Here is a 24,876-nt window from a genome sequence, read left to right on the forward strand (position 1 = left end):
GTGAGACCTAGGCTGAGGAGTGCAGATCCAGCTGGGGAGGGAAGGTCGAGCAGTGTGGAGCAGCTGGTGAGACCTGCCCTGCCTGGGAGGAAAGCATACAGAAAGACCTGCAGCAAGGACAACAGGGGAAGATGGAGAGAGGGAAACCAAGACAGGGATGAAGAGATGCAAAATGTTGAACATATAGGAGGCAGGGAAAGAGGAAAACAAAGGCAGAGAAAGACTGAAAGAACTGAGACACATGGAGATGGAGCCCAGGACAGACATGCAGCAGGAAGCAGTGAAAGTTTGTCCAGCAGTAATTCTGACATCCATTTAAACAGCACTTTGGAAGTTGGAGAAGGATCTAACAACTTGCAGAGAGGATACACATGTCCCAGACCTCCCAGTATTGGCTGCACCCGGACCATCACCGCCAATCGAAACCCCTTATCCCCTCGGCCACCAATGAGATCCATGTCTTCTGCGCTCCCTCAGCCTCCCAGCCAAACCAGATCCACATCTCTATCCCCTCAAAGACTTTTACCCAGGACAGCTGCAGGAGACCTACACCGCCATAATTCATCCAGAGAGCCAGATCCATTCTGGGTGGAGGTGAGAACAGAGGCAGCAATCACACGGTCTTCACAAAGCCATCAGACACGCATCCAATCTCCCATCAGCTCAGAGCTAGGAGAAGAAGAAGAGGAGGAGGAAGAAGAGGAGGATGTGGAAGATGGCGACGAAGGAGGCAGCGGTGTGACGGAGGTGATCGGTCAAACCATGACCTCAGCAATGGTGCCGCCTTGTGTCCCTTTTGGGGAGAGGAGGATGAGTAAAAGAGAGAAGAACAGAATTAAGTGTCTGAGGAGGAGGCAAAGGAGAAGGGAGAGGTGGAGACAAAGTCAACTGCAGGAGAGCAGACAGGTGAATGACACTATTAACTGAGCGTTCAATATGAAAATGGGTTCCAAAGTCACTTTTCTTTCACCAAATGTTTTGCCAGTGAAGATCAGGCAACTAACTCATATCTTTGCGTGCTACAAGATACAAGTTTACCAAATAGTATATAGAATGTGTGGAAATAGTCGATGACCATTAGGTCATCCATTGGTTTGTGGTCTCTGGATTTAAGCCTCAAGATTGGCATTTTGGCCAACACCATCTTGGTTTTTTGCAACCAGCGCAGACATTAGTGACTAACTAGCTAGACTAAGCTTGGTTATCAAGGGGCATCTGTTATTCAAAATGACAAGCCAATTTAAAATGTCTTTTAATCTAACGTTAAACTGAACAAGACATTTTTAGGCGACCAAAATGTTCTAGTTAACACACTGTGAAAGTACCAAAGTTGTAACACCACAACACGGTGGTATTGAACGGTCAATCATAAGGAAGCCCCACCCTAAAGCATAACTTACTATCTATTTTACTTTAAATGTGACCATAATTTACAAAATGAGCATCATGCTGTATTTAAGAAGATGTGAAACTAGGGATTGAATCATTAAGAAAATGTTTACTAAAGTAATAAATCAAATGAAAAGTAGGGTAATTTCTATACAATCAGACTTCTTTCTGCAACCACTGGAGTTGCCCCCTCCTAGCCCTTAGAAATGTTTTAAGGCATTTAACTTTCCTCCCTGCATTAATTTTATACCAGTAATAACTTATCAACTATTAAAGCAATGTGATTTTGTATGTGCCCACTTAGAAGTAGGGACAGTTATCTAATGCTGAATAACACACTTTTTTTTTTGACCATTTACCAAATCAGTCATTGCTGTCTTCAGTGTTCATCAGTTTGCATTTGCAGGGTAATTAAGAAACTTAAGGGTGCTCTTAAGTTGCTCAAGTCTCAAGGCACTTCAGCCTTAAATTACCTAACTGATCCACTTAAAGGTCTATTTACATTTTTAGGATGAAAGGCTATTTCATGAAAAAAGGAAGAGTTGTTTTCGTTAGTGTGTGGTACAACACAATACAGGCATGAAAAAAACACTTAAATATTGCTTGTTGGGTCCACTTTTCACTTTATGGCACTTTATGTATGTGTGTGTGTGTGGCTGAACATGTATTTGTTTACCTGTGTGTGTTAATTCACCTAGTGTCTGACTGACAGCCCTATCAGCACCCAGCTAATCTCAATAGCCATTGTCTGTGTGGTTTAAAGTGGGGTTACATCTGAATTAGTTGCATGATGAGGCTTGGGTGGAGAGCCCTTCAAAAACAACCAGACAAAAGAGCAGATTCTTTTTTGATTGGCTGCTGCAGATCTGCAGTCACGTTGGTGGATTGAAATTATTCTCACAGTTGAATTAGAGAGAGCTCAATAGAATAAGTAGCTTTGAAACCCAGAATATCCATTTCTTGATTCAATACCTCTTGCTTATTATTGTTTTGAGTTAAGATCAGATACAGAGTATGAAGTCACACTCCCTCTGTGTTTGTTGTAATCCAAGCTTCTCTGTTCTTTGTTGTGCTGGCTGATCTGCAAGTGCATGCATGTTTGTGCGTAGGCTTGCCAGCATGTTAATAAGTGGTGCCAGTGCGTCTTGTGTATACACAGGCTCTGAATGTGTATATTGAACTTTGGAGAAAGCCAGGTTAGCTGCTTCCCCCTGCTTCCCGTGTTTATGTTAACTTAATGCACATTCACGAGAGTGGTATTGATCTTCTCACCAAACTCCACGAAAAAAAGTGAGTAAGCGTGTTTTTCCAACTATTCTTTTAAACTTTTATTTATGAGCCAGCTTGGTCATTTATCATTATCAAGGCTTATTGAGTGTGCATGCTCTTGTCTCAGCATTATCCAACTTTGCACTTGCACAGTTACAATCATTCTCACCTGGGAGCTGCTTGCTGCAAGCACAGCATTTCTGCTATTAGCCGTAGCCTTGGGACTCCAGGATTTTCTCAATGGATGCTCAACAGTAGTTTTTCCTATTCACCCTCTCCTATTGTTATTATTTTTTCAACCCCTTTGCTCCCAAAGCCTGGTTTATGTTCTGGATACACATGTCACAATTTGTGTTTCCAAGTATGATGTTTTATTTATGTTCCTCTTTGCAGATATGATGTAACTTAACTGCCTACATACCATCATTGTTTGTGGAAATACTTGTTTTTACCTCTAGAATCTCCTGTTAATATATCTGAGTAGAAGTTCCTGTTGGACTTTTTGCATACAGAATACAGTAGGCCAAAGGTCAGAGCCGGTGTTATTGTCATCCAGTTTCCCACAGGAAGTGGTTGCATCCTGTGTGATGGAGAGGCAATTAGTGCTGGATTGTTCAGTAACTTTATCCAGCTGCTGCACAGAAGCTGAAATGTGGTTTTAGTTACTGCTTGTAGTTTTGCAGAAACATTTTTTGCTATTGTAAAATAAGTATTATTCTTGTAAGTTAATACAAACCACATATGTTTCAGATTGGTGGTGTAGTAACTGTATTAGTCAAAAGAAGCAAATACAATTGAAGGTGGCAAAAAGAGAAGGTTTAATCTATGTCTGCTAAAATACTTTGATTTACTTTACTTTGCCGTGTTAGAGAATGGTATTTTGTTTATATATGTGCATATTTTGCAATGCAACCAAGACAAAGGTGCCATGTTACAGTGCGTGTTGCCAGGGGAGCGCCTCAGAGCCTATGATTACTTGGGAGCCGTGCACTCTGTATTCTCTTCTCTCTGTTAATGACACACCTTGGGAGGCAGGACTGGTGCGACATGGCAGTCCCTGGAGCTCCCCCTGGGTGAGAAACAGAGAGTGGTAATTACTCTGGAAGTACCCCCCAGGCCTTTCAAGATGGATGCTTCAGACACCAATCCTCTGGGTCTGCAGACTGAGGTCTGAGGAGGAGATGGGGGACTTGAGTTCTCAAAAAGAGTTTTTTTATTTCCTCTCTTAAGAGTTGTAGTTGGGATTTAGAATTGCTTAGTGTCAATTTCCAGTTTGGGGACTTTGTGGACTGCATCTCTGTTCTTTGCAGATGAGGTAGTTCTGTTGGCTTTATCAAACCATGACCTCCAGCATGTACTGTGTTGGTTTTGCAGTCGAGTGTGAAGCCATTGGCATGACAGTCAGTACCACAACTGAGGCCTGGTTCTCTGCCAGAAAACGGTGGATTGCTCCCTTTGAGTCGGAAGCAAGTTACTGCCCCAAACGAAGGAGTTCAAGTATCTTAGGGTTTGTTCACAAGTGAGAGTCAAATGGAGTGTGAGATGAACAGGTGGTTTGGTGTGATGTCAGTGGTGATTTTACCAGAACGTTGTAGTGAAGAGCGAGCTGGAGGTAAGGCAAAGCTCTCTATTTAGCAGTCCATCTATGATTCGACCCTTACCTATGCTCATGAAATTTGTGTCATCGCCAAAAGATTAAGATCACTGATACAAGTGGTCCAACTGGTGGGAGGTCCCTTGGTGGATCCAGAACATGCTGGGGAGATTATATATCTTGTCTGGCCTGGGAACACCTCAGGGTTCCCCAGAAAAGCAGGTCCGGCCTCAGAAAAGCAGATGGAGCTGGATGGATGGATGGATGGATGGATGGATGGATGGATGGATGGATGGATGGATGGATGGATGGATGGATGGATAGATAGATAGATAGATAGATAGATAGATAGATAGATAGATAGATAGATAGATAGATAGATAGATAGATAGATAGATAGATAGATAGATAGATAGATAGATAGATAGATAGATAGCTGGGTGCATAGATGGATGGATAAATGGGCGGATGGATGGATTTGTGTATTTAGGTGCTGATGCTCTTGGGAGGGAGGGCAATGAGAGGGATTACAGCAGTGGGGGTGGCAGATGCATTGTGCTGTATGAAATAAAGAATACAGACTCGATTTAAAAGGTAAACAGAGGACAGACCATCTGCAGCGTAAACAAAATGTTTTATCTTACACAATTGTGTATGCATGAGTCACACTGCCTTATGGAAAAACTCTATACCTGAATAGATGCAACACATCTCTTTTCTTTTTCTGAGTGAATGGAGTTTGAATTAGGGCCAGCGTCAGGGTCAAATTGTTCTCTTTAGCAAACAATGTTTATGCTTTACAGAAAATGTAGGTAGGTAGGTAGACATTTGACTCTGCTGAGCTCACACCTGACACCCTCATGTCCTCACACTTATTATGCTGTGCAGGTGGGTGTCAAAGACATATACGCTCATCCAATAGGGTGGGTGTATTAAGGACTATTTTAAACACAATCTCAAGAGGACTGCGAATGAGGACGTTTTCAGTCAAATTTATTACCAGCTGAAGAGATGACATCTTGGTTCAGATTTCTGGATTGTTCTCCTTTCTTCTTATATATTTTATACTTGTCTGAGAAACTCATTTCATGTATCCGTGACCTTGTAGAAATGAGTTTGGCATCATGATTTGAAAGTGTTGAAATTCTTAAAAAAAAAAAAAAAAAAAAAAGTTGTTGCTCTTTTTCATCTTTAATAGTATCAGAAAATTATATTTTGGCACAGTCTGATTTGAATGTCATTGAAAACATGCCAAACCAACACATACGCAAATACCCAAATGTCTAAAATAAAAGATATACATGAACACTGATTCAACTATCAACATAATCTATCTATCTATGTTCTCTCCCTCTGCACTTTCTCCTCACACAGAGTTCTACAGGGAACCCATCCAGCAGCAGTAGCGAGGACGACGAGGACGTGAGCGCCGGTGATAGAGAGGGTTACATCTGCGCCGTGTGTTTAGATGTGTACTTTAGTCCTTACATGTGCCACCCCTGCAACCACATCTTCTGTGAACCCTGTCTGAGGACACTGGCTAAGAACAGCCCTACCAACACCCCCTGCCCCCTCTGCAGAACAATCATCACACATGTCTTCTTCCAGAAGGGTGAGCTAATGGGCAGAAAGCCCTTGCTGTACAATTCACATGATTTGAATACTTATGTCCTCCACTGCTGATTCTACTCAGCATTGTAGATTGAATAATGTGGGATGGATAAAACAAATAAAAATGTGTAGTTTAGAATAAAAATACTCCATGACATAATGTGCACATTGTAAATTTGCAGCTACATGTGTATTCTTATGCTTATTGGCTGTTGCACAGATGATATCTAAGCTGCAGATTGTTCAGAGGGCCCAGCTGCAGATGTCCCATTGGGAGCACAGTAGACCTTTAGTTCAGCTCTGACCAGATGAGTCACCCAGGCTGAGAAGACAAAATCAAACACAATCTGAACACTTCTGTTTTGTGCTTTCTAATGAATACAAGACGTAGTATTCCTTATGGGAAATAAACTGTGATATGTATATAATATGTAATAATATTTCTGCATATATGCTTTATAGTGACATACTTATTTTATGTAACCTCATCATCACTGCATGCTATTACATGGGACGCAGTCTAATTTCGACAAATCTATGAATAAGTAATGGAGTTCTGTGATTCACTTTGCCCTACTTCTTCATGTACTGTATGAAGGAGAAAGTTAGCGGCAGGGACACTGCTGTGGCCATAAAAAGGCAGAGTGGCCATGGTTATGAGGACTGCAGACACAATAAGGGCTCTTGAGAGTGATTAGGTGACAAGGATTGTAGATTAGATTCTTGTGTTGATTACCAAAGCCAAGGTCACATGGAAACAGAACAAGGAGAAAATGAGGGAGTCTGGTGATGCTGCTTCTGCTGCTTTTTTCTAACATATTGAATAAATCAAACTAAATCTATCCAAGCTATCAAATAGTGCCAGTGGGAATAATATTTCTGATATTTTCTTTGTCTCCTTGTCTTTCTTGCAGAGCTAAACCAAACATCGAGGACATTCTTCCCAAAGGAATACCTTTCCCGGAAACAGAACTTCCAGAAAGCAAGTTGTGCAAAGTGGCCTCTCCCAAGTTGCCGAAAACTCTTTCGTATCTTTGGAGGCAAGTTTTTAATCCCCCTAAAATTGGGCAATTGTCTCATTCCAGGGTCAATTTATCAGATTTGGCAAAATACAAGTAGCAGTTATTGGACACATGTAATGCTTTACTGCTTTTCTAGATTGAAAGTCTTGTAAGTCAGAGTAGCACAAGGGTACCTGCTATGTAATTATCGAAAAGGGCCTCAAGGCTTCAATGGTAGATTAAACACAAAATGCTTCATAGTATAGAATACTAATTTAAGTGGTTGCCTTTTTCACACACACACATGCAATTTCATATTATACCCAAAAGTCTTTGAGAATATCTTGAGGGGAAGCAGTGTTGCATCATCCCCTAAAATTAGTTTCTAACCCATGTATGACCACTGACATTGTACCACTAATTAAAGTCATATGAATCTCTCTTTGAGTATTAAGCACTAATATTTTGCCTTAATATGGCTTTATACAGTGCACATGTTGAGGTACTGCTTTCCATAAAGCTGTGAGCTCATATTTTGCTAAAAGAAATTATGCCAATAAGGGTTAAGTTTTTAGAGATATTGAATATAATAAGCATACGTAGTGGAAAAGTTGGTAATGCCACAGGAGTTAAATTAAACATACAGTATTTTGTAAGATACTCAGGTTTTTAGTAAATTGCATACTAACCCTAAGAAATGGTTGACTAACCAAGTATTTTTTTGAAATCACAAAATCTTCCTTTTTTTAATAAAAAAAAATACAGGATTACAGTTGTTTCACAACCTTCTTTATACTTTTTAATTCTGATGGAGAAGACTGAATCACTTTAATTCATTTTTAGGATTTATAGCTTTTAAAACCCAAATTCTGTATAATAATAGAATTAAAAAATGTCTTTGTGTCATTGAACCTTCTAGCTTCCTCAAAAGTAGCAGTTTTTTTTAATCCACCATGAACACTTGTCACCATTAGATTCCATTGTAATTGGCATGCGTTTAAGTAAAGACAACAACACTGTAGAAATATTTTAAAGCCATTTCATGGATATTTGTGGGGAAGTGTCACTTAATGAAACCCACCAGATAAAATACCTTATTTTTCACCCAAACCAGGCTTCCAGAGGCAGTCCAGTCCCATTGCCAGACGCCAGTTCCCCCATGGAGGAGGCTACCGTCTGGATGCTCTGGACTTTGAGGATGACTCTCGAGGCTGGCGCTTTGACATGGACATGGTCATCATCTACATTTATTCAGTCAACTGGGTCATCGGCTTCTTCATATTCTGCTTCCTTTGCTACCTCTTCTTCCCTTCTTTTTGACAATCCTGGCAACAATGATGGAGCAACACAGAAAGAGCAAAGGTTGAGGGTGCTGAAGGATGACTGTAAAGTAAGGAATTAAAGATGAAGCAGAGGCAAGTTTATAAAGGTGGGAAACTGAGCTGTAGGGTTTAATGAGAGGGCAATGAGTGAATTTCAAGCAGGTGGGATGGTGTGGTGGAGGGAAAACAACAGTGTGCCAGCTTGTTGTCTCCTATTAATAAATGATTGAAATGGGGAAATGGTGTAGAGGGATGTTTGGGAATCCAATGTTCTCTGTTCTCTGTCTCCACATGTAGCACATGTAATGTGTGTTGCACAGCACGTCCTGTTTCTGTATGGAGAGGAGTTAATACATGAAAAACATCTAGGTTGTAGTGTTTTACCTTCAGCATAATGACATACAGTCTGTTAATGCTGAACATTTTGATTATCACCACAGACGACTAGACTACTCAGTCTGATTACTTTCAATGACATTTTAAGCACTAAGTTTCTTCAAGTGCATAATTACAACTCAAAATATTTCCTTATTTTAAGATGTGCAGTCTATTAAAACATACTGTAAGGTTTTCAATGTCAAACATTTGTGTCTACCTAAATTTAGGCATTGAAACAGTATTTTTCAATTCTAATAGAGAAATGACTGATGGACTGTGGAAACACAAGCCTGAGAAGCTCTTCTGGTAATCAAGAAGAGATCTTTTTTTGTTCTTGTTGATACTTTTCCCCAAACCCCAGAACACAATATGTCAGTACTACTACAGGTACTGCACAATGACAACAAAACAAAAAAGAATTATTATCGTAACTAAACCACAATAAAACAGAAAAAGACTATCACATGACCGTGCACTTTTTGGGTGGATTTTCATGTTTATGCATCCTCAGAATGACCTCATTAAATGACACATTGACTCTTTGGTACGGGTTGAGACCATGTTTATGGTTTTATGAACTTCTGTTTCAATTTACCTCCATTCTCCACAACCCTTTTTTCATTGCCACTTGTGTTATACATTAGAGTATGTCTTGCAAGATGTATTTAATTTGCTGTTTTATTGAGAAAGAACTTGTTGGTTTTTGTTGTTCTTAAGCAGCCCCCGGAGAAAATAATGTTAAGTCACTGTATTTTTTATTTTATTTTTTTTTTACACAGAAACTAATACATACAGGTATGTAGATGTGGCTTTGATAGTAATTTGTAACTTTTAAGTGATTTCCAAATTGGTAAGGAAATCATACGTCACAGCCAAATAAATTACTTTATTCCTGACATATTTTAAGTTTTTTTAAACTGGGATAACACACATTATTTTATTCAAGCTTACCAAAAGGCTTTCATTTTCCTCTTGCATCAGTGCAAAGTATGTGGTCGTCTTTGCTCAATGCGCATATTGTTCTCAGATTGATCTAACTTTTTGGGGGCATTTCTGCCTTTATTTGATAGTGACATGAAGAGACACAGGAAAGAGAGAAGTGAAATGACATACAGCAAATGGTTCGGCAAGCTGGAAACATGATACTTGCTGCTGAGGGCATTTGCACCCCTGTGGTTTGCATCATAACCCCTATCAGGTCATTTTGGTATAACTTTCCAACAACAATCAAGTGATCAGGTGTGTTTCCAGTTGCAAGCCGAGGGCCTTGGTGTAATGACCTCAGGCATTTGGGACTTGGCTTTGCCAATATGGCTAGTGCAGGCATTAACTCAATGGATATATTTTGCACTTACTCTATGGAAAGAACAAACTCTGGTAACCCCTGGATAGAGACTGTCCTTTGCCTTAGTTTCAATGATGAGAGGTGCAAGGCATAGTGGAAAGGTTTGGGGAGGCCATGTAAAAAGTCTTTCAGTTGGCAGACATTAGCATTAAAAGTTGATTGACTACATAATTGGCAAAGTTTTAGTGTGTTTATTTATTAAAATATCATGTACATTTTGGAGTAAAAGCCGTTTAAGAAGAATGAGTTGGCTTGTCATTGCTAAAAAACAACAACAAACAAACAGGAGATTTGATGGGTGTCATCTCTTTGAAGAGATCCATATCTAACCCATGATCACTGCAGAATCTTTTACATTTAAATAGACATAGAGTTATACTGTACGTTTCCAGTTTCACTCTGCACATTGGAAACTTACAGTGTGTCTCTTTGTGTTGATGTGAGTCCAGTCGTGTGCGTCTGTGGGTGTATGTCACTTACATAGATGGATTTTCATAGAAGTCTTCTTCTGCATTCACAATTAAATAGTAATGCAGGTTTAGAAAGAGCACTCACCATACACCGAAAAGGACTCCTAATTTATTCAGAATATCTACCACATACTTTCCTCTTTGTGGTTGTGAAAAGCAAGGAAGGGCAAATAGCCACTGCTGAAAGCCACCAATGGATTCAGGCACATTTATAGCACCAAACAAAAAAATAGGAATGTTGGAAGAGAATAGTTTTTGTGGTGTATAAACTATACAGACTATACTATATAGAGAACAAACTGCCACATGTATTGATAAATTATACATTTAAATTTTCATATTCACTATTTTTTTCTTTGATGCCGCTCTGTTCCATTTGTGTGTGAGTGCATGAAAGCAGCTTAATTCCTATTTACATAATACTTTTTGCGGTTATGTATTTGTCTATTATGTTTTACATGACATGGATTGCAAGTAAGATTACCCTTAGTGAAGAAAAAATAATTGGTACAACTACTTAGCAAAGTAAGATGTTTAATCATAATACTGCCAGGCCTATTCCCTAAACTTTTCTATATAGAACATACCATTAAAGGGACAGATCTCACCAAAATCAAAAATACATATTTTTCCTCGGCTGTAAAGATGTCTGCCTTCTCTAAAATATATGGGGGCTAGAGGGCATTTCCCTTGTGGTGCTTATAGCACAAAAACATTTTTAATGTTTTATTAATCATAAGAAAATATGTCATAATATGCTATGCTTGTTCTTATACAGCTTTATGAATATATATGAATGTTCATAAATATAAATATACAGTGCTTAATGCATTATAAACATGGGCCTCATAGAAAGTGTTACCTTATTTCTTTATAGTATAATTCCTATTGGAAACTGCTCACAACAAAGTCTGTGGATTGTTTCAAGGAACCTGATTTTATTTTCTGGAAAGGGACACATTCTATTTTTTAGTTTTTCTAAGTGCAAAGTGCCATCTCATTATATTACATACAAGTCAGACACCTCTCCATCCAATATCTCCAACTCTATGCAACTCAGACTGAACCAGTCTGGACTGATCAATAGCACTGCAGGTAAGAGGAAAAAATATGTATTTTTGATTTTAGGCTGAATTGTCCCTTTAACAACCTTAAAATGACCTTAGGTCTCCGAAAACTTTATTAAAGTAACACTACACCACACTGTCTGTCTATAGATATATTATACTATTATTCCTGTAGATAGAGATTAAAAATAAAAAAATAATAAAACACACTTAGTCCCAATATAATGGGCCTGCACACATTATATAAATATACCATAGTAGATGTGTATTTTATGGTTTTCGACAATAAAGTTTAAATTGACCCTAATTTAGTCTTCACTGGAGTGTTGTATTGTATATTTCTGTACTATGTGGAGGCAAAGTGGCCAGCAGCCTGACTTTCGCACGTTTAGGCTCTCATACAGCTCAGGGCGGGGGTCTGACTTGATGGGCTCTATTAGTATTCCCGTCCTTTGGGTGCGCAGTGTTGCCAGCCACAGAGCCACGTCAGGCCTGTAGCAACTGCTCGTCTTCTACTGCCTCTCCAAGGTTAGAGATAGGCCCGCCCGACCAGCTGGAAACACTCGAAGAAGACACTGGGAGCCGAATTGAGACCGCGTTACCAGGAATTAAGTTTTTTCCTTTTTTTTTACGTTCAGATTTGCTCCGGCACAGAGGCTCGTATAGTGTCTCCTGTGCGCTGTGAAATCGGCAGCGTTATTTCGGCTCTATAAGGAGGTTGTGCAGCAAAGAAAAGATCGTTATCGCCCGTCTTATTGGTGCTTAATGGAAACGCGCAATCATAAAAAATGGTTGCATTTGGAGTATATCCTTGAATGCGATCGTCTTCTTCCGACATCGGTGCGTCAGAGAAGACACCTCAGCTAGCTGGACTTCGGGTTGGGTGTGAAGTCTTTACTGTGCACCGTGTGCTGCTGGAGTGAAGGTGACTTGCGCCCCGTCGCAGTCGAGGCAATGCGGAGAGGAGTCGCAGGCGCTCATCCGGTACTTTTCCTTCGCTCTGAGGCTCGTCTGGGAAAATATTTGCTTCTTTTCCCACACTAGAAGGGGAGGAACGTGAGGGATAGACAGAGCAATAACAATAACCGAGGTTCAACCCAGCCAGTAGTTGGCGAAGGTGAATTGAGCGTAAACGGAGGAGAGAATAAGGTGAAGGTGCAGGGTGGTGAGACAGGAAGAGATAAAGTGGTGGAGTTTGCTGGGGGAAATAAGCCAAAACCGTTCTGTATTAGGGCTGTTTTATTAGTGGATGTGTATGCATGAGTTCTGCATCGAATGGGCGCAAAAACCGCCCCAGATCCGCCGGGAACATCTTCCAGATCGGCAAGCCTCCTTACCGAGACCCAGAGAGGAGGGAGAGCACCGAAAGTACCCGCAAAGCCCAGCGCGCCGTGGCCGACTGCAGAATGGTAGGTTTGCGACACGTCAATGCCTGCATGGTGCCTTTGATAAAGAGTGCTATGTTATTATCCCAACCTTTTCTTTGTTCTAGGACGATCGACTATCCCGTGCATGCAGGATGCACAGGCGACAGCTGTTAATAGCTGCAGAAAAAAGACCGTAACACGGTCTGTGAGCCTAAAAATAGCGATATGCATTTGCATTGCTTTGTCGGCAGTGAAGCCAAACAGATCATCTTGGCGTGCAAATTGACTGTGTGATTTGCATTTGGAGTGTGGAAAGCTGCTGGTGATTTGGGCTGATTTTTTTTTTTTTTTTAAATGCACGAATTCCAAAATTATCTACTTGAGCTGTTCGTGATCACAGCACATAGGTCCCGTGTTTTGACTGATGTTGGCAGGAATGATCATATGTATAGCCTGCTTCACCCTTTCATACATCAGTGAACGTCATGGATCCTCGCTGTTCCTATACAGGAGTGCAGCAGGATGTTAAGCAGGAGTTGCACAAAATGAACGAAATATTTGTGCCACAATGTTAAGCTGTGGGGTTGTGCAAACAACCAAACTTAGCATAATGGGACCCCGTCAAAAAAATCAATTAATTCATCATGCACTCTTACTTTTCCGACTATTTTAATGCCAATGCTTCACTTTTCTGTGTTTAATCCCATGTTTCTCTCAGAAATCAATGGGGTTTTTTTTGTGACCGCATATGTGCAAGGTTGCAATTTCTGAAATACTACTCCCATTGAAGCATACTACCATGCGCCTGCACTGGCACATTACGTGTCCTCAGTGTGGGGGGAAGAAAATAGTGAGGCAGGATATCGTGCTGTTCAGCACCCTTGGCTGTCACGTTTTCATGTTGAAAAGTCAATATGCAGGCCAAGGTAAAGGCTAACTGCGCTGACAGGAAGCCATATTTAAGCAAAAGTTTTCTATTTGTGTGGTGCTTACTTGAGGAATAACTTATTTTATGTATGATTTTATCATCTCATTGTGACACAGATCGTCCAAGAATTCAATACGCTTGTGGCTCTGTACCGTGAACTGGTCATCTCCATTGGAGAAATCACTGTGGACTGTCCTTCTTTACGGGCCGAAATGCTCAAGACCCGAACTAAAGGCTGCGAAATGGCGAGAGCGGCACACCACAGCCTCTCCTTGATATCGGGGTGAGTTTGGCACACAGACGCTGTCCATGGTGCTGAAAATGACTACCTCGCAAAGAGCTATCCATGGTCCTGAAAGAGAACCAAAAGTGGCGTTCTGCAACGCTGCTGCGCCTAAAGTTGTAAAGTAGCTAATTTTACCAAAGCACATCTCTAATTTGCATAAGCATCCCCGTTTTAGGCACATGTATACTTAAGCCTGCTCCTCTACACTTCAAAGAAATCATCGAAGTGTCTGCTCCACTAGTGTGAAACTAGCGAGCATGAAATGGGGAAAGTGTTTGAGGGGAAACAGAACATGAGATCAGCTCCTTTTAAAAACAACAACAACAACAACAACAACAACAACATCATGATGTTTCTAATTGCTAGTGGGACAGCTTTACCAGGAAGCAATCACAACAACATACTGTAACTGACCGCTTCCCATTAGCTGGGTCCTAAAACGTTAATGCATGAAGTGGAATGCTTCCCCGGACGAATATCTGAGATAATAGTTTCAATAATGTGGAGCCAATGACTTTTGCATTGTTGCTTTTAATGTATTCTGAGAGTGGCTCTGTTTTTGTGTGTGTATTTTGGGGCTTGAGTTTCTGCTGTGGTCCAATGAACAGTTAAATACTAGCATGCTTTTCAACAATATTATTGTTTTCTAGATTACAGAATGTCTGTAAGAATCTAAGTCAAAATAAAACAGTGAAATTATATGACAAGTAGTTTGTTTACGATAGAGGTTTTGGTTGAAGATAGAGGAAAACCAGCTGTGATAGAAGCCTGACATGTCTGTTGCCTTGGCCTACACTCTCCATTGAGCAAAACATCTACTCCACATTGATGCCAGTGGAAGAAGGGCAAAGTGAGGTTTGGGATTTGAAGGTCCTCAATGAGGTGAAGATGCCAGCTCACTTGGCACCTTCAAACTTACTTAAATAACAATCGGACAGCCAGTGGTGAGAGAGATTTGGAGGATGTTCTGCAGTGCTGCTTGCCAAAGCCCAGGCACTATTGGAACAATAACAGCATCAGGTTCACTCTAGCTATAGCCCATATTCCTTCTTCTAACTGGCATGCACATTTGTTGGAGACCTGTGAAATCACTGAATGTGCTCTCATTAAATATTAGCATATTTTTCATAAGGACGAGTTTAAAATGTGTTAGGCTGTACTCTACTTTGCTCTGTAACCCATTTCCTGGCTCAATAATTAATCCACTTGCTATATCTTACAGCGTTTTAAGAATGCATATCCTTCACTGTCTGTTACATGCATGACAAAATCTTTCCATTTAATCTGTGGAGGATTTGAACCACATGTGCATGACACACTCATATGGTTAGCCAGTAAGTATGTCGACTGCATGACTCCTGTCATGCGGAAGCATGAATCATACAACATTCACTGAATAGTGGAATCTTAGTTGCATTCTATAATCAGATCTATTTTTATATTTTCAGAGAAACAAAGCAGTTTACAGTGCAGAACCGTTGTGCCCTGTACTTTTATTTTTTCAATATATGGCTCATAATCATTGTTAGTGTAAGAAAAAAAAAGAATGTTATGATATCATGTTTAGTGATACTGTTTGATTCTCAAAAACTACCCATTTCTATTAATCTACATTTTACATGCAAAGATGCATAGCAGACAGAATAAGTAGAAGTGGAAGTAATGCTATGATGTTTGGTGTTATAGGGACTGAATGCAAATACAGATCCCACTATTCTGATTGCATAAATTGTAAAAAAATAAATAAATAAAAAGCCCATTTCTATAATGCATTGTAAGCAACCATAATTTGTGCTGGAAACTGCATGTAGCACTGCATAATAATAGTTACAAGCATTCATAAATATTTATAATTAATTAAAGCATTTTATAATGACTTTTAAGGTCACATTTCATAAAACGTCATCACTTCTGGACACTTACAGACATGTTTTTGCAAGGATCATAGTGTATTATAATTATAATAATTGTAATGCATTATTTTATTTTCATAATGCATTTTAATCACAGTTGCAATGCATTATAATGCGATTATGGGGTTAGGGTTGGGAGGTAGGATAATCCACACTGCATAATGCATCATAAGATATATATATATATATATATATATATATATATATATATATATATATATATATATATATATATATATATATATATATATATATATATATATATATATATATATATAATGCATTATATTCATACTTATATCCAGCAATTATGAATTATTGTTATACTTTAACACATAAATCATTATAAAATGCTTTATAATATGCTTTCAAGGCATTATGCTTATGACTATTACACATAAAATACTATAAGCACATTATATTATAATGTATTATAAGTATGTTTATATTATGTTATTTATAAGCAACATGAGCTTTATACAAAGTGTAACACTTTTTTACTTGGATTGTATAAATATGGTCTTGATACAATGAAAATTATCTGGACAATTGCCTTTGCCATGCTTACAGTGTCACAATATATTGTAACATTTGTGTTATGACTTATTGTATCACCACATTCTTGCCAATACAGAGTTGTAATAACTATACAGCTCGATACAGCCATTATAGACTTCCGGTTGAATTTCCTGCTGCTGCTGCTATAGAAAGAGACAGTGACGGTGCAGCAGCTTTAGACAGAAGTCTAACTTCCCACTGATAACAGCATCAACATCATTGTCATAATCATCACCACCACATACTCAAAAACCTCCTTCTCTAAAAGCTCTCCAGGCCATTTCAATGTCCGTCTCCGCAACTAGAGACACAGAGCTCGAATTAGACGGCACAGATCATTCCCCTTTAATCAAATAAAGCCAGTGTGTCTGAATGGTTTGAGTGATGCAGGGCCTCTCCTCTGCTAGAGGAAAGCTGATAAGCAGGATAGCGTTGATGACAGCTGTGCTTTAGCAACAGTACTGTAGAAGGCAGCAGTGTTGGGATGGGAAGGAGGAAGCTTTGCTGTTGGAAGAAGGGAATGCAACAGCATGATTTGTGTGAGAAATATTTGTACCAGGTGCAAGTTTCACGCCTTTCATTGCTGTCACTTTCTCCCGTGATATCACACCCACTGAATATCACCTGCTGTAGTTTCCCCTTGAACAGCAGATACACATGGTTGTAAAGCTACTGCAGTGTCTCATAAAAGCTAGTGATCAGCTCTGGGTAAATAAACCTTCCTCAGATGGGGGTTTTATGTTTGAACTTCTCCACTGCATTTTATTTTTATATTTTCAGACCAATAGATATACAAAAAAGATGGACATGCAATAACATAATGAAGCAAAATCCAGTCAGAAGAAATTTTGACCTTGTCTGCTGTTGACATAAAGCAACAGAAACAGGTTGAAAGTATCTATTTGTAAACTTTTGTGTGTGTATTTGAGTCTATAACTCTGACATCAACTGCTGCTTTTTGACTTATAGTTCAGGTTCGTGATCATATGAATGCAAAAACAAGGAGGCAACACTGTTAAGATATTTCAAAAATAAAAGCAGGGTAGTGATATTTTGGTTGGCTGTCTAGGATGTGACAGAAGATGTGCATGCTAATAATTGAAACTAGGACTGCACGCAGTACTGAACGGGCCCTTGCAGTACACGCGTGTCGGGGCATGCTGCCATCGGGGCCGGTCTATACCACCCCTATGAATTTCATTGCCTTAAGTGTTAAAGTGTGGCCACGGTACCAAATATGAAATTAGACTGCCGGCACAGTGCCACCTAGGAGCCGATCAATAAAACCTTAAAGGGTTATCCTCAGGAGGGCATTGACAATAATTGTACCAAGTTTTGTATAATAATGTACAAACTATTCCTTTAATCCTCATACAGTGTCTGAAGGAGGACTCTTAACCGATATGTATAGTTAGAAAAGGCAGGTAGCAATGGTTGAAAGTGACTATGTACATTTACTCAAGTACTGGACTTAAAGTAAAATTTTGAGGTACTTTTATGTACATTTTATGTAAATTTATACTTCTACTCCACTACATTTTGAGACATAAATTGTACTTTTTATTCCTCTACATTTAGCTGACAGCTTTAGTTACTTTTCAGGTCAAGATTTAAAATGAAAAACATGATACATTTAAAATGATTACCCATTTTTATAAATTAAACCACTTAAAAGTTTATTAGGTAGTTAAAATGAGCGGAGTGGAGTCATTTCACAGTGTGGTATTAGTACTTTTACTGAAGTAAAGGATCTGAACACTTCTTCCACCACTGTCTTTTTTACTTCTTTACTTTTTTTTTTAAACTTTTTTTTACATTTATTATTTATTATTATTATTATTATTATTATTATTATTATTATTATTATTATTTATTATTATTATTATTTTAATTTTTTAATTTTTTAATTTTTTAATTTTTTAATTTTTTAATTTAAATTTTTATTATTATTATTATTATCATTATTATTTTATTTATCATTTTTTAAAAATTATTATTATAATTATTTTTTAAATTATTTTTTCTGCGCTTCTGCGCATGCGCGGCTTTTTTTCCGTTTTTTTTTTTCATTTTTTTTAAATGTACAATTAAAAAATAAAAAAATAAAAAATTAGAAAAATAAAATTAAAATAAATAAAATTAAAATAAATAAAATTAAAAAAAATTTAAAATTTAAAAATTTAAAAATTTAAAAATTTAAATAATAAAAATAATAAAATAAAATAAAGAAAAATAATGTAAAAAAAAAAAAAAGTTACAAAAAATAAAAAAAGTAAAGAAGTCAAAAAGACTGGTGGAAGAAGTGTTCAGATCCTTTACTTCAGTAAAAGTACTAGTACCACACTGTGAAATGACTCCACTCCGCTCATTTTAACTACCTAATAAACTTTTAAGTGGTTTAATTTATAAAAATGGGTAATCATTTTAAATGTATCATGTTTTTCATTTTAAATCTTGACCTGAAAAGTAACTAAAGCTGTCAGCTAAATGTAGAGGAATAAAAAGTACAATTTATGTCTCAAAATGTAGTGGAGTAGAAGTATAAAGTTACATAAAATGTACATAAAAGTACCTCTTATTGATTAAAGGGATAGTTTGTGCATTATTATACAAAACTTGGTACAATTATTGTCAATGCCCTCCTGAGGATAACCCTTTAAGGTTTTATTGATCGGCCCCTAGGTGGCAGTCTAATTTCATATTTGGTACCGTGGCCACACTATAACACTTAAGGCAATGAAATTCATAGGGGTGGTATAGACTGGCCCCTGTAACGCACACACCCCGACAGCAGCATGCCCCCGACACGCGTGTACTGCGAGGGCCCGTTCAGTACTGCTTGCAGTCCTAGTTATTTATTATACTTTTGTTTACTATTTTAGTTTTTTACTAGTTACCTTGATTTGGACAGCATTTTGACTTTTTATGTCACTTTGCAATCCCATCAATGATGTTTCATCCCATACAAGGAAAGTTTTTGAGGGAAATGTTTTTCTCCTGGATTATTGTGTTGGGCATCAAAGCAAAACATTTTTTTCAGCATTGGGAAAAGATATTGGTTTGTGTTAAGATAGGTATGTTTGTTTGCAAAATCAATTAATTTACATGGGACATAAAACAGCAACACCTCTCCCAATGCCAATAGGTAAGAGTACCAGGGGTGATTCCAGGTCTTTGGCAACATTGTGTTTATTTTTGATAGGATTTTCTGATTTCCTATTAAACATAGTTGAATGTTGGAATGTAATTTTTAGGAGACAAAGATAGATAGATAGATAGATAGATAGATAGATAGATAGATAGATAGATAGATAGATAGATAGATAGATAGATAGATAGATAGATAGATAGATAGATAGATAGACTTTATTTATCCCAAGCTGGGAAATTACAGTGTAGCAGCAGCATTACACACAGAGACAATAACAACACAATTAAGTAAAAACAACAACCTAGGCATACTTCAAGCAATAAAATATAAAAAAACAATAAAAATACAATAAAATATAAAGTGTCTAAAGAAGGAGTAGAATAGAATTCCAGTGCAGAATAAATATGAATATACAGCTGCACTGCACACAATTTGGAAGCTATATGCTGAACATTGGTCTTTTCAGTGGAACTGCTACATAATCTTAGTGTTGGAGTTAGCGCATACACATCAAGTAACTCAACAATTCTAAACTCAGCAGTCATCAGGTGTTAAATTGTACACAAAGACATGAAGGCACCATCAATTAAAATATTTTTCTGAACCCAAACTATGATTTTTATTTGCTTCCATTAAGTTTGCCATTGTATCCATAGTTTATTGATTTCCAGTCAGCCAGTAACTTAACTGTGTTCGAACTATGTGCCATTTCAGGCCTGAGGACGGGGAGATCCACCCTGAGATCTGCAGGCTCTTCATCCAGCTGCAGTGCTGTCTGGAGATGTACATCACTGAGATGCTCAAATCTGTCTGCTTGCTGGGCTCCCTCCAGCTCCACAGGAAAGGTTAATACATGAACAAGCCTCATCGTGGCAAAGCTTTTGTATTTGTTTGTGTATATGTGAGCTAGTTTATGTACAGCATGCTCTTTTTCTTTGTTTAAGTCATTTAAAAGAAACAACCAAGAAAACAGAACCAAGTTGCAACACTAGCAAAATATATGTATGTTTATATCGACAGTTTTCCACCATGTTTTATTATCAATTTTCATTTAAAACATCACCATCATTCTTATAATTCCACAATCAGCCTCATCAACAAACCTGCATATATGTGTACAAATATAAACCAGTACTTTTGTATGTGCATGTAGTGAAGCCATGTGTTTAAGGCTAGCTTCTCTGTGTACTTTAGGTAAGGATTTCTGTGGTCCTACCGGGATTGACAGTAAGACAGAGGAGAGCTCAGACATCCCCATCCTGGAGGACACTTCTTCCTCCCCCACTGACTTTCCTCAGCTGTGCTGGCTGGTGGCCACTGACATAGAAAACATAGAAAGGTAAGTGGACAAAAATGTGTGTGTGAGTAAGTGTTGTATGTTTGTGTGTGTTTATTGTGGTGTAAATAATTGTACATTTCCCTTTGGATACTTTGACCATGCAATATTTTTGTGTTCATTTTGTGTTTGGTCACCTGTGTGACCCTGGACCAGAGGATGTGGGAGGGTGAGGGAGAGAAGAAGTGAGGGCCAAGGGGTGTTGTGATGATTGTATTTTTTTAAATGAAAAAGTCCAATAAAAAATCACAGACACATTTACATTTGCATTCTAACACCAATTATTTCATTGACATGATCATGCTCTATTAAATACACAACTATGTAGTTAATTAAAACACTTTATTTGATTACATCACACCTTATTTGTTCTCTTTCACCCTCATAAATAATGTAATAGCTGATCATTTACAGTGTACGTTGATTTTATGAAGATATAACTGCATAATATTTACACAGACGAAAATTCAGATTTGTTTTTTTAAAGGACATCCTGTAAAAAATTAATTACATGCCTCTGAAAATGAATGTCTTTTGCAAACCAACAGTATTTACAACCAACAGTACATGCAAGTACTTTACCTACGAACACAATGTAATGTAGTGTCTGAATTTGTTTTTGATAACTGGAACATTTTTAAAAACATTTAAAAAGTCCAGTTTTTACTTGGGATGTTGCATCATATTAGACAGTTTGCAAACTGCTTGAAAAATACTTCACATATTGTGGTGGCATCTAGTTGTCACAGGCTGCTCTGTGCTTTGTCAGAGTGTTTATTGTATCAGGTGCTGAAATTAGATTAATACATTTTATTATGAAAAATGCAGTAGATTTTTTTAAGATGTATTTTTGGAATACGCTGCAAAAATGGGGCAAGAATTTGCAAGAAGTTGTGTGTGTGTGCGTGTGAAAATATTCCACATGATAGATGCTCCAGATACACGACATAAAAGCCTTTATTTGTGTTACTGCAGAGATATGAGGGAGATGAAGAACCTTCTAAGTAAACTCAGGGAGACAATGCCTTTACCACTGAAGAACCAAGGTAAGATAGAGAGCAAACACTTCATACACACACACCTCAACCCCACAGAGCACTGACACTTTCAAAAATCTTTTATAGTCAAAGAAAATCTAAAACTAGCTTGAGTGTCTGACTTGGCTGTGATCTGCTGTGTGTTCTTGTGCCCAGATGACAGCAGTTTGCTGAACCTGACTCCCTACCCACTGGTCCGACAGAGGAAGAGGCGGTTCTTTGGGCTCTGTTGCCTGGTAACCAGCTAAGGGCCCCGCCTTCGTGGGTAGGAGGCGGCAACAAAGACACCATTACCCACTGTCCTTCACCACTTGTGTCTCCCACCAATCTATTACTGCCATTTTCAAATAAATTGTCTCTTTCTCTTTTTTTTAAAGGCTGCCCATTTTATAATTTTATTTTGTAATACAAAGAAGAATTGTAACTGCAATGTAATGAAAACAAAAGTCATGAACATATATTTTAAGATATTTTGCAACAAATTTTCCCTTTTTTGGTAAAAGAAGTGAGATATCTGCTTGTCCAATGTAAAAGAGAATGAGAGGTAATTTGAAATAATGTCAATGTTCAATTACTTCCACAAACCTGAGTGAATGAAATGAGGATTCATGTTTTAAAAAAGGGAATATTATTGTCAGTTTTTGTCAGATATGATGTGATAACTTATGAATAGACGCCATCCGGATATTTGCGGACAGCGCTTTGCAAAGACAAGTTACACCTCTGTATGTCTAAGCTGAGATGACAGGTTTGTGCAGAGTAAGTTTGTTGTGTATTACAGTCTCTGTTTTCTGTTTCTTGCTGTTTTTTTCTTCTTAATGTACTTAATTTAGTCTTCCATAAACCAAGTACCTGTATCCAACTTTAACTTTCCAGCTTCAAAATGGAATATATGATACAATACTCAAAAAGAAAACTTCTTTGCACACAATATCTATCAATAAATTGAGACATTAGACTTGTATATACACATACTCTTTACGCAATGCTCTCTGAATTATTTTCAAAGATGGAGATGGTTAGCAAAGTTGGTTGATTATAAGCAGGCGGGGTCTCCCTCTGTCTGAGGCAGTCCAGTGCAGACAGAGGCCAGGCAGCATGGGTCTTGCTTATTAATGATAGTGATCAATGTTTAGGGCACAGCGAAGGTACAGTAGTCAAAGCTGATATAGGTCATTTTACATTGTTAATAAAACTTTTGTTATTGAAACTGAACAACTGGTCTCTCTGATTTTCTTGCATGCAATTCACCAAAGTGTCCACTGGGTGGAGACAAACTATCAAAAGAGAAAATGTCTGACACATTTATGTGTTTGAGATTCAAGCTGAATAAATGAATTGACAAGAAGTAATAATTTGGGAATAAACATCCAAGCAGTTGCTGTTTGGATATTTCCCAGATTCGCCATGGAGTCTCCTACTCTTAAGCCTGCTTGTAAACATTTCTATCTAGGAGGATAAGACAGGGACAAAGATAGATTGAGATGCAGAATGGGGGAGAGAGAAAAGCAAGATAATCTTTTATTAAGTCCATATCAAGCAGCTTTTGTTTATATTTACTCAGGGTTGGAGAGTTAGAGACAGAGAGAGGAAGATTATCCCACCAGACCTCAGACTGGATCCAGCTGGTCACCTACTTTTTCTGTTCGAAGCAAGTATATTTTTTTCAGTTAAGGGAAATCTTCAAAGTTTCCTTAGCCTGTAATGATCAGGGGCTGACACGGTTTATTCATTAAATCCTCCTCAACCCAAAAACTGGGCCAAATGCATACTTTTTATTATAATTTATTCATGTGGGTTAGGAGACTCAAAACTCTTAATTTTCTGCACATGTGAATGTATGTGTGCCCTTCAACAAACTTGTGACATGCCCAATCCATGCAGACAAACACTGAAATCCAAATTCATTTTGCAGATAAACTGAGAGATTAATGGTTCCTTTATGGATTGAAAAGCTCACCCTACTTCTTAAAGTAATATTTATTCCCCAATCATGCTCATTTGTATATCAATTACACATCCTGTGTTACCTTGAATCTGTGAAGAAAACTTTGTCTTTTATTTTCATGCCTCAATTGTGAGTGAAGAATCCATTGTCCAAATGTATGTCGATTTTTGTCAAAAATGATCAAATTTTAAATTGCCTAAAATGCAAGAAACAACAACAACAACAAACTGATGGTACATGTGGTAGTATAATTCATCCAAAAATGGTGAAAAAAACACCATATTATGGAATGTCCAAATATTAACATGTTAATTTTTGTCAAAATTGGTCAGATTTTAAAATGTCTAAGAATGCTAGAAATGGCCCAATTATGTTCTGATGATACATATTAGAGCATAATATGGCCAGAATTTACAGGAAAAACACCATATCATGGGATTTCCAAAAACTGAAAAAAGTATGTCGATATTTGTCAAAAAATGTCAAATTTTAAAATTCCTAAAACTGCTTAAAATGCGTCAATTATAGTCTTTTGATTCATATTAGAGCAAACTATGGCCAGAAATGACAGAAAAACACCATATTATGGGATGTCACCCCCTTTAAGAGTGAACCATGTGGGCTAGCTCTTGAGCATTTACAGTACTACCACCTCCCTCACGCCCACCAGCCTTTCTGTACAACACACTGTCGCTCAGTGAGGCACATCTGTCAACAGTAAGCATTTTAGTGTAATGAGGAGACATCAAGTAGCTGGTGTCTTCATACAGTTTCACAGGCCGGTTCAGACACATGCACTCACACCGTGAGAGGGCAGCTAGCCAGAGGCAGGAATAGATTTTCAGCAGGGGTTTGCTTGGCAGGCTGTGTGTTGTCTGGTTTAGTAAGCACAGGACATCTTTTGAA

The 24,876-nt window shown here is 38.0% G+C and overlaps 2 protein-coding genes across 2 annotated transcripts in view; both read left to right on the plus strand.

Moving 5' to 3' along the window:
* The window catches only part of rnf180a (ring finger protein 180a), a 76,789-nt gene extending 67,327 nt beyond the window's left edge, over window positions 1-9,462 (plus strand). The window contains exons 2-4 of the mRNA XM_059338237.1: window positions 5,627-5,864; window positions 6,778-6,903; window positions 7,979-9,462. Coding sequence (XP_059194220.1) covers window positions 5,627-5,864; window positions 6,778-6,903; window positions 7,979-8,184 — 570 coding nt within the window. The 3' untranslated portion in view covers window positions 8,185-9,462. The remainder of the gene's footprint in view (window positions 1-5,626; window positions 5,865-6,777; window positions 6,904-7,978) is intronic.
* Window positions 9,463-11,919: 2,457 nt separating this feature from the next.
* On the plus strand, window positions 11,920-23,232 carry rgs7bpa (regulator of G protein signaling 7 binding protein a). The gene is made up of 6 exons (XM_059338197.1): window positions 11,920-12,855; window positions 13,858-14,024; window positions 20,364-20,494; window positions 20,844-20,988; window positions 21,961-22,031; window positions 22,179-23,232. Exons 1-6 carry the CDS (start codon window positions 12,706-12,708, stop codon window positions 22,268-22,270), a joined length of 756 nt encoding a protein of 251 aa, XP_059194180.1. The 5' UTR covers window positions 11,920-12,705; the 3' UTR covers window positions 22,271-23,232.
* The last annotated feature ends 1,644 nt before the right edge of the window (window positions 23,233-24,876 follow it).

Source organism: Centropristis striata, chromosome 7 (genome assembly GCF_030273125.1).
Source record: "Centropristis striata isolate RG_2023a ecotype Rhode Island chromosome 7, C.striata_1.0, whole genome shotgun sequence".
Lineage (NCBI taxonomy): Eukaryota > Metazoa > Chordata > Actinopteri > Perciformes > Serranidae > Centropristis > Centropristis striata.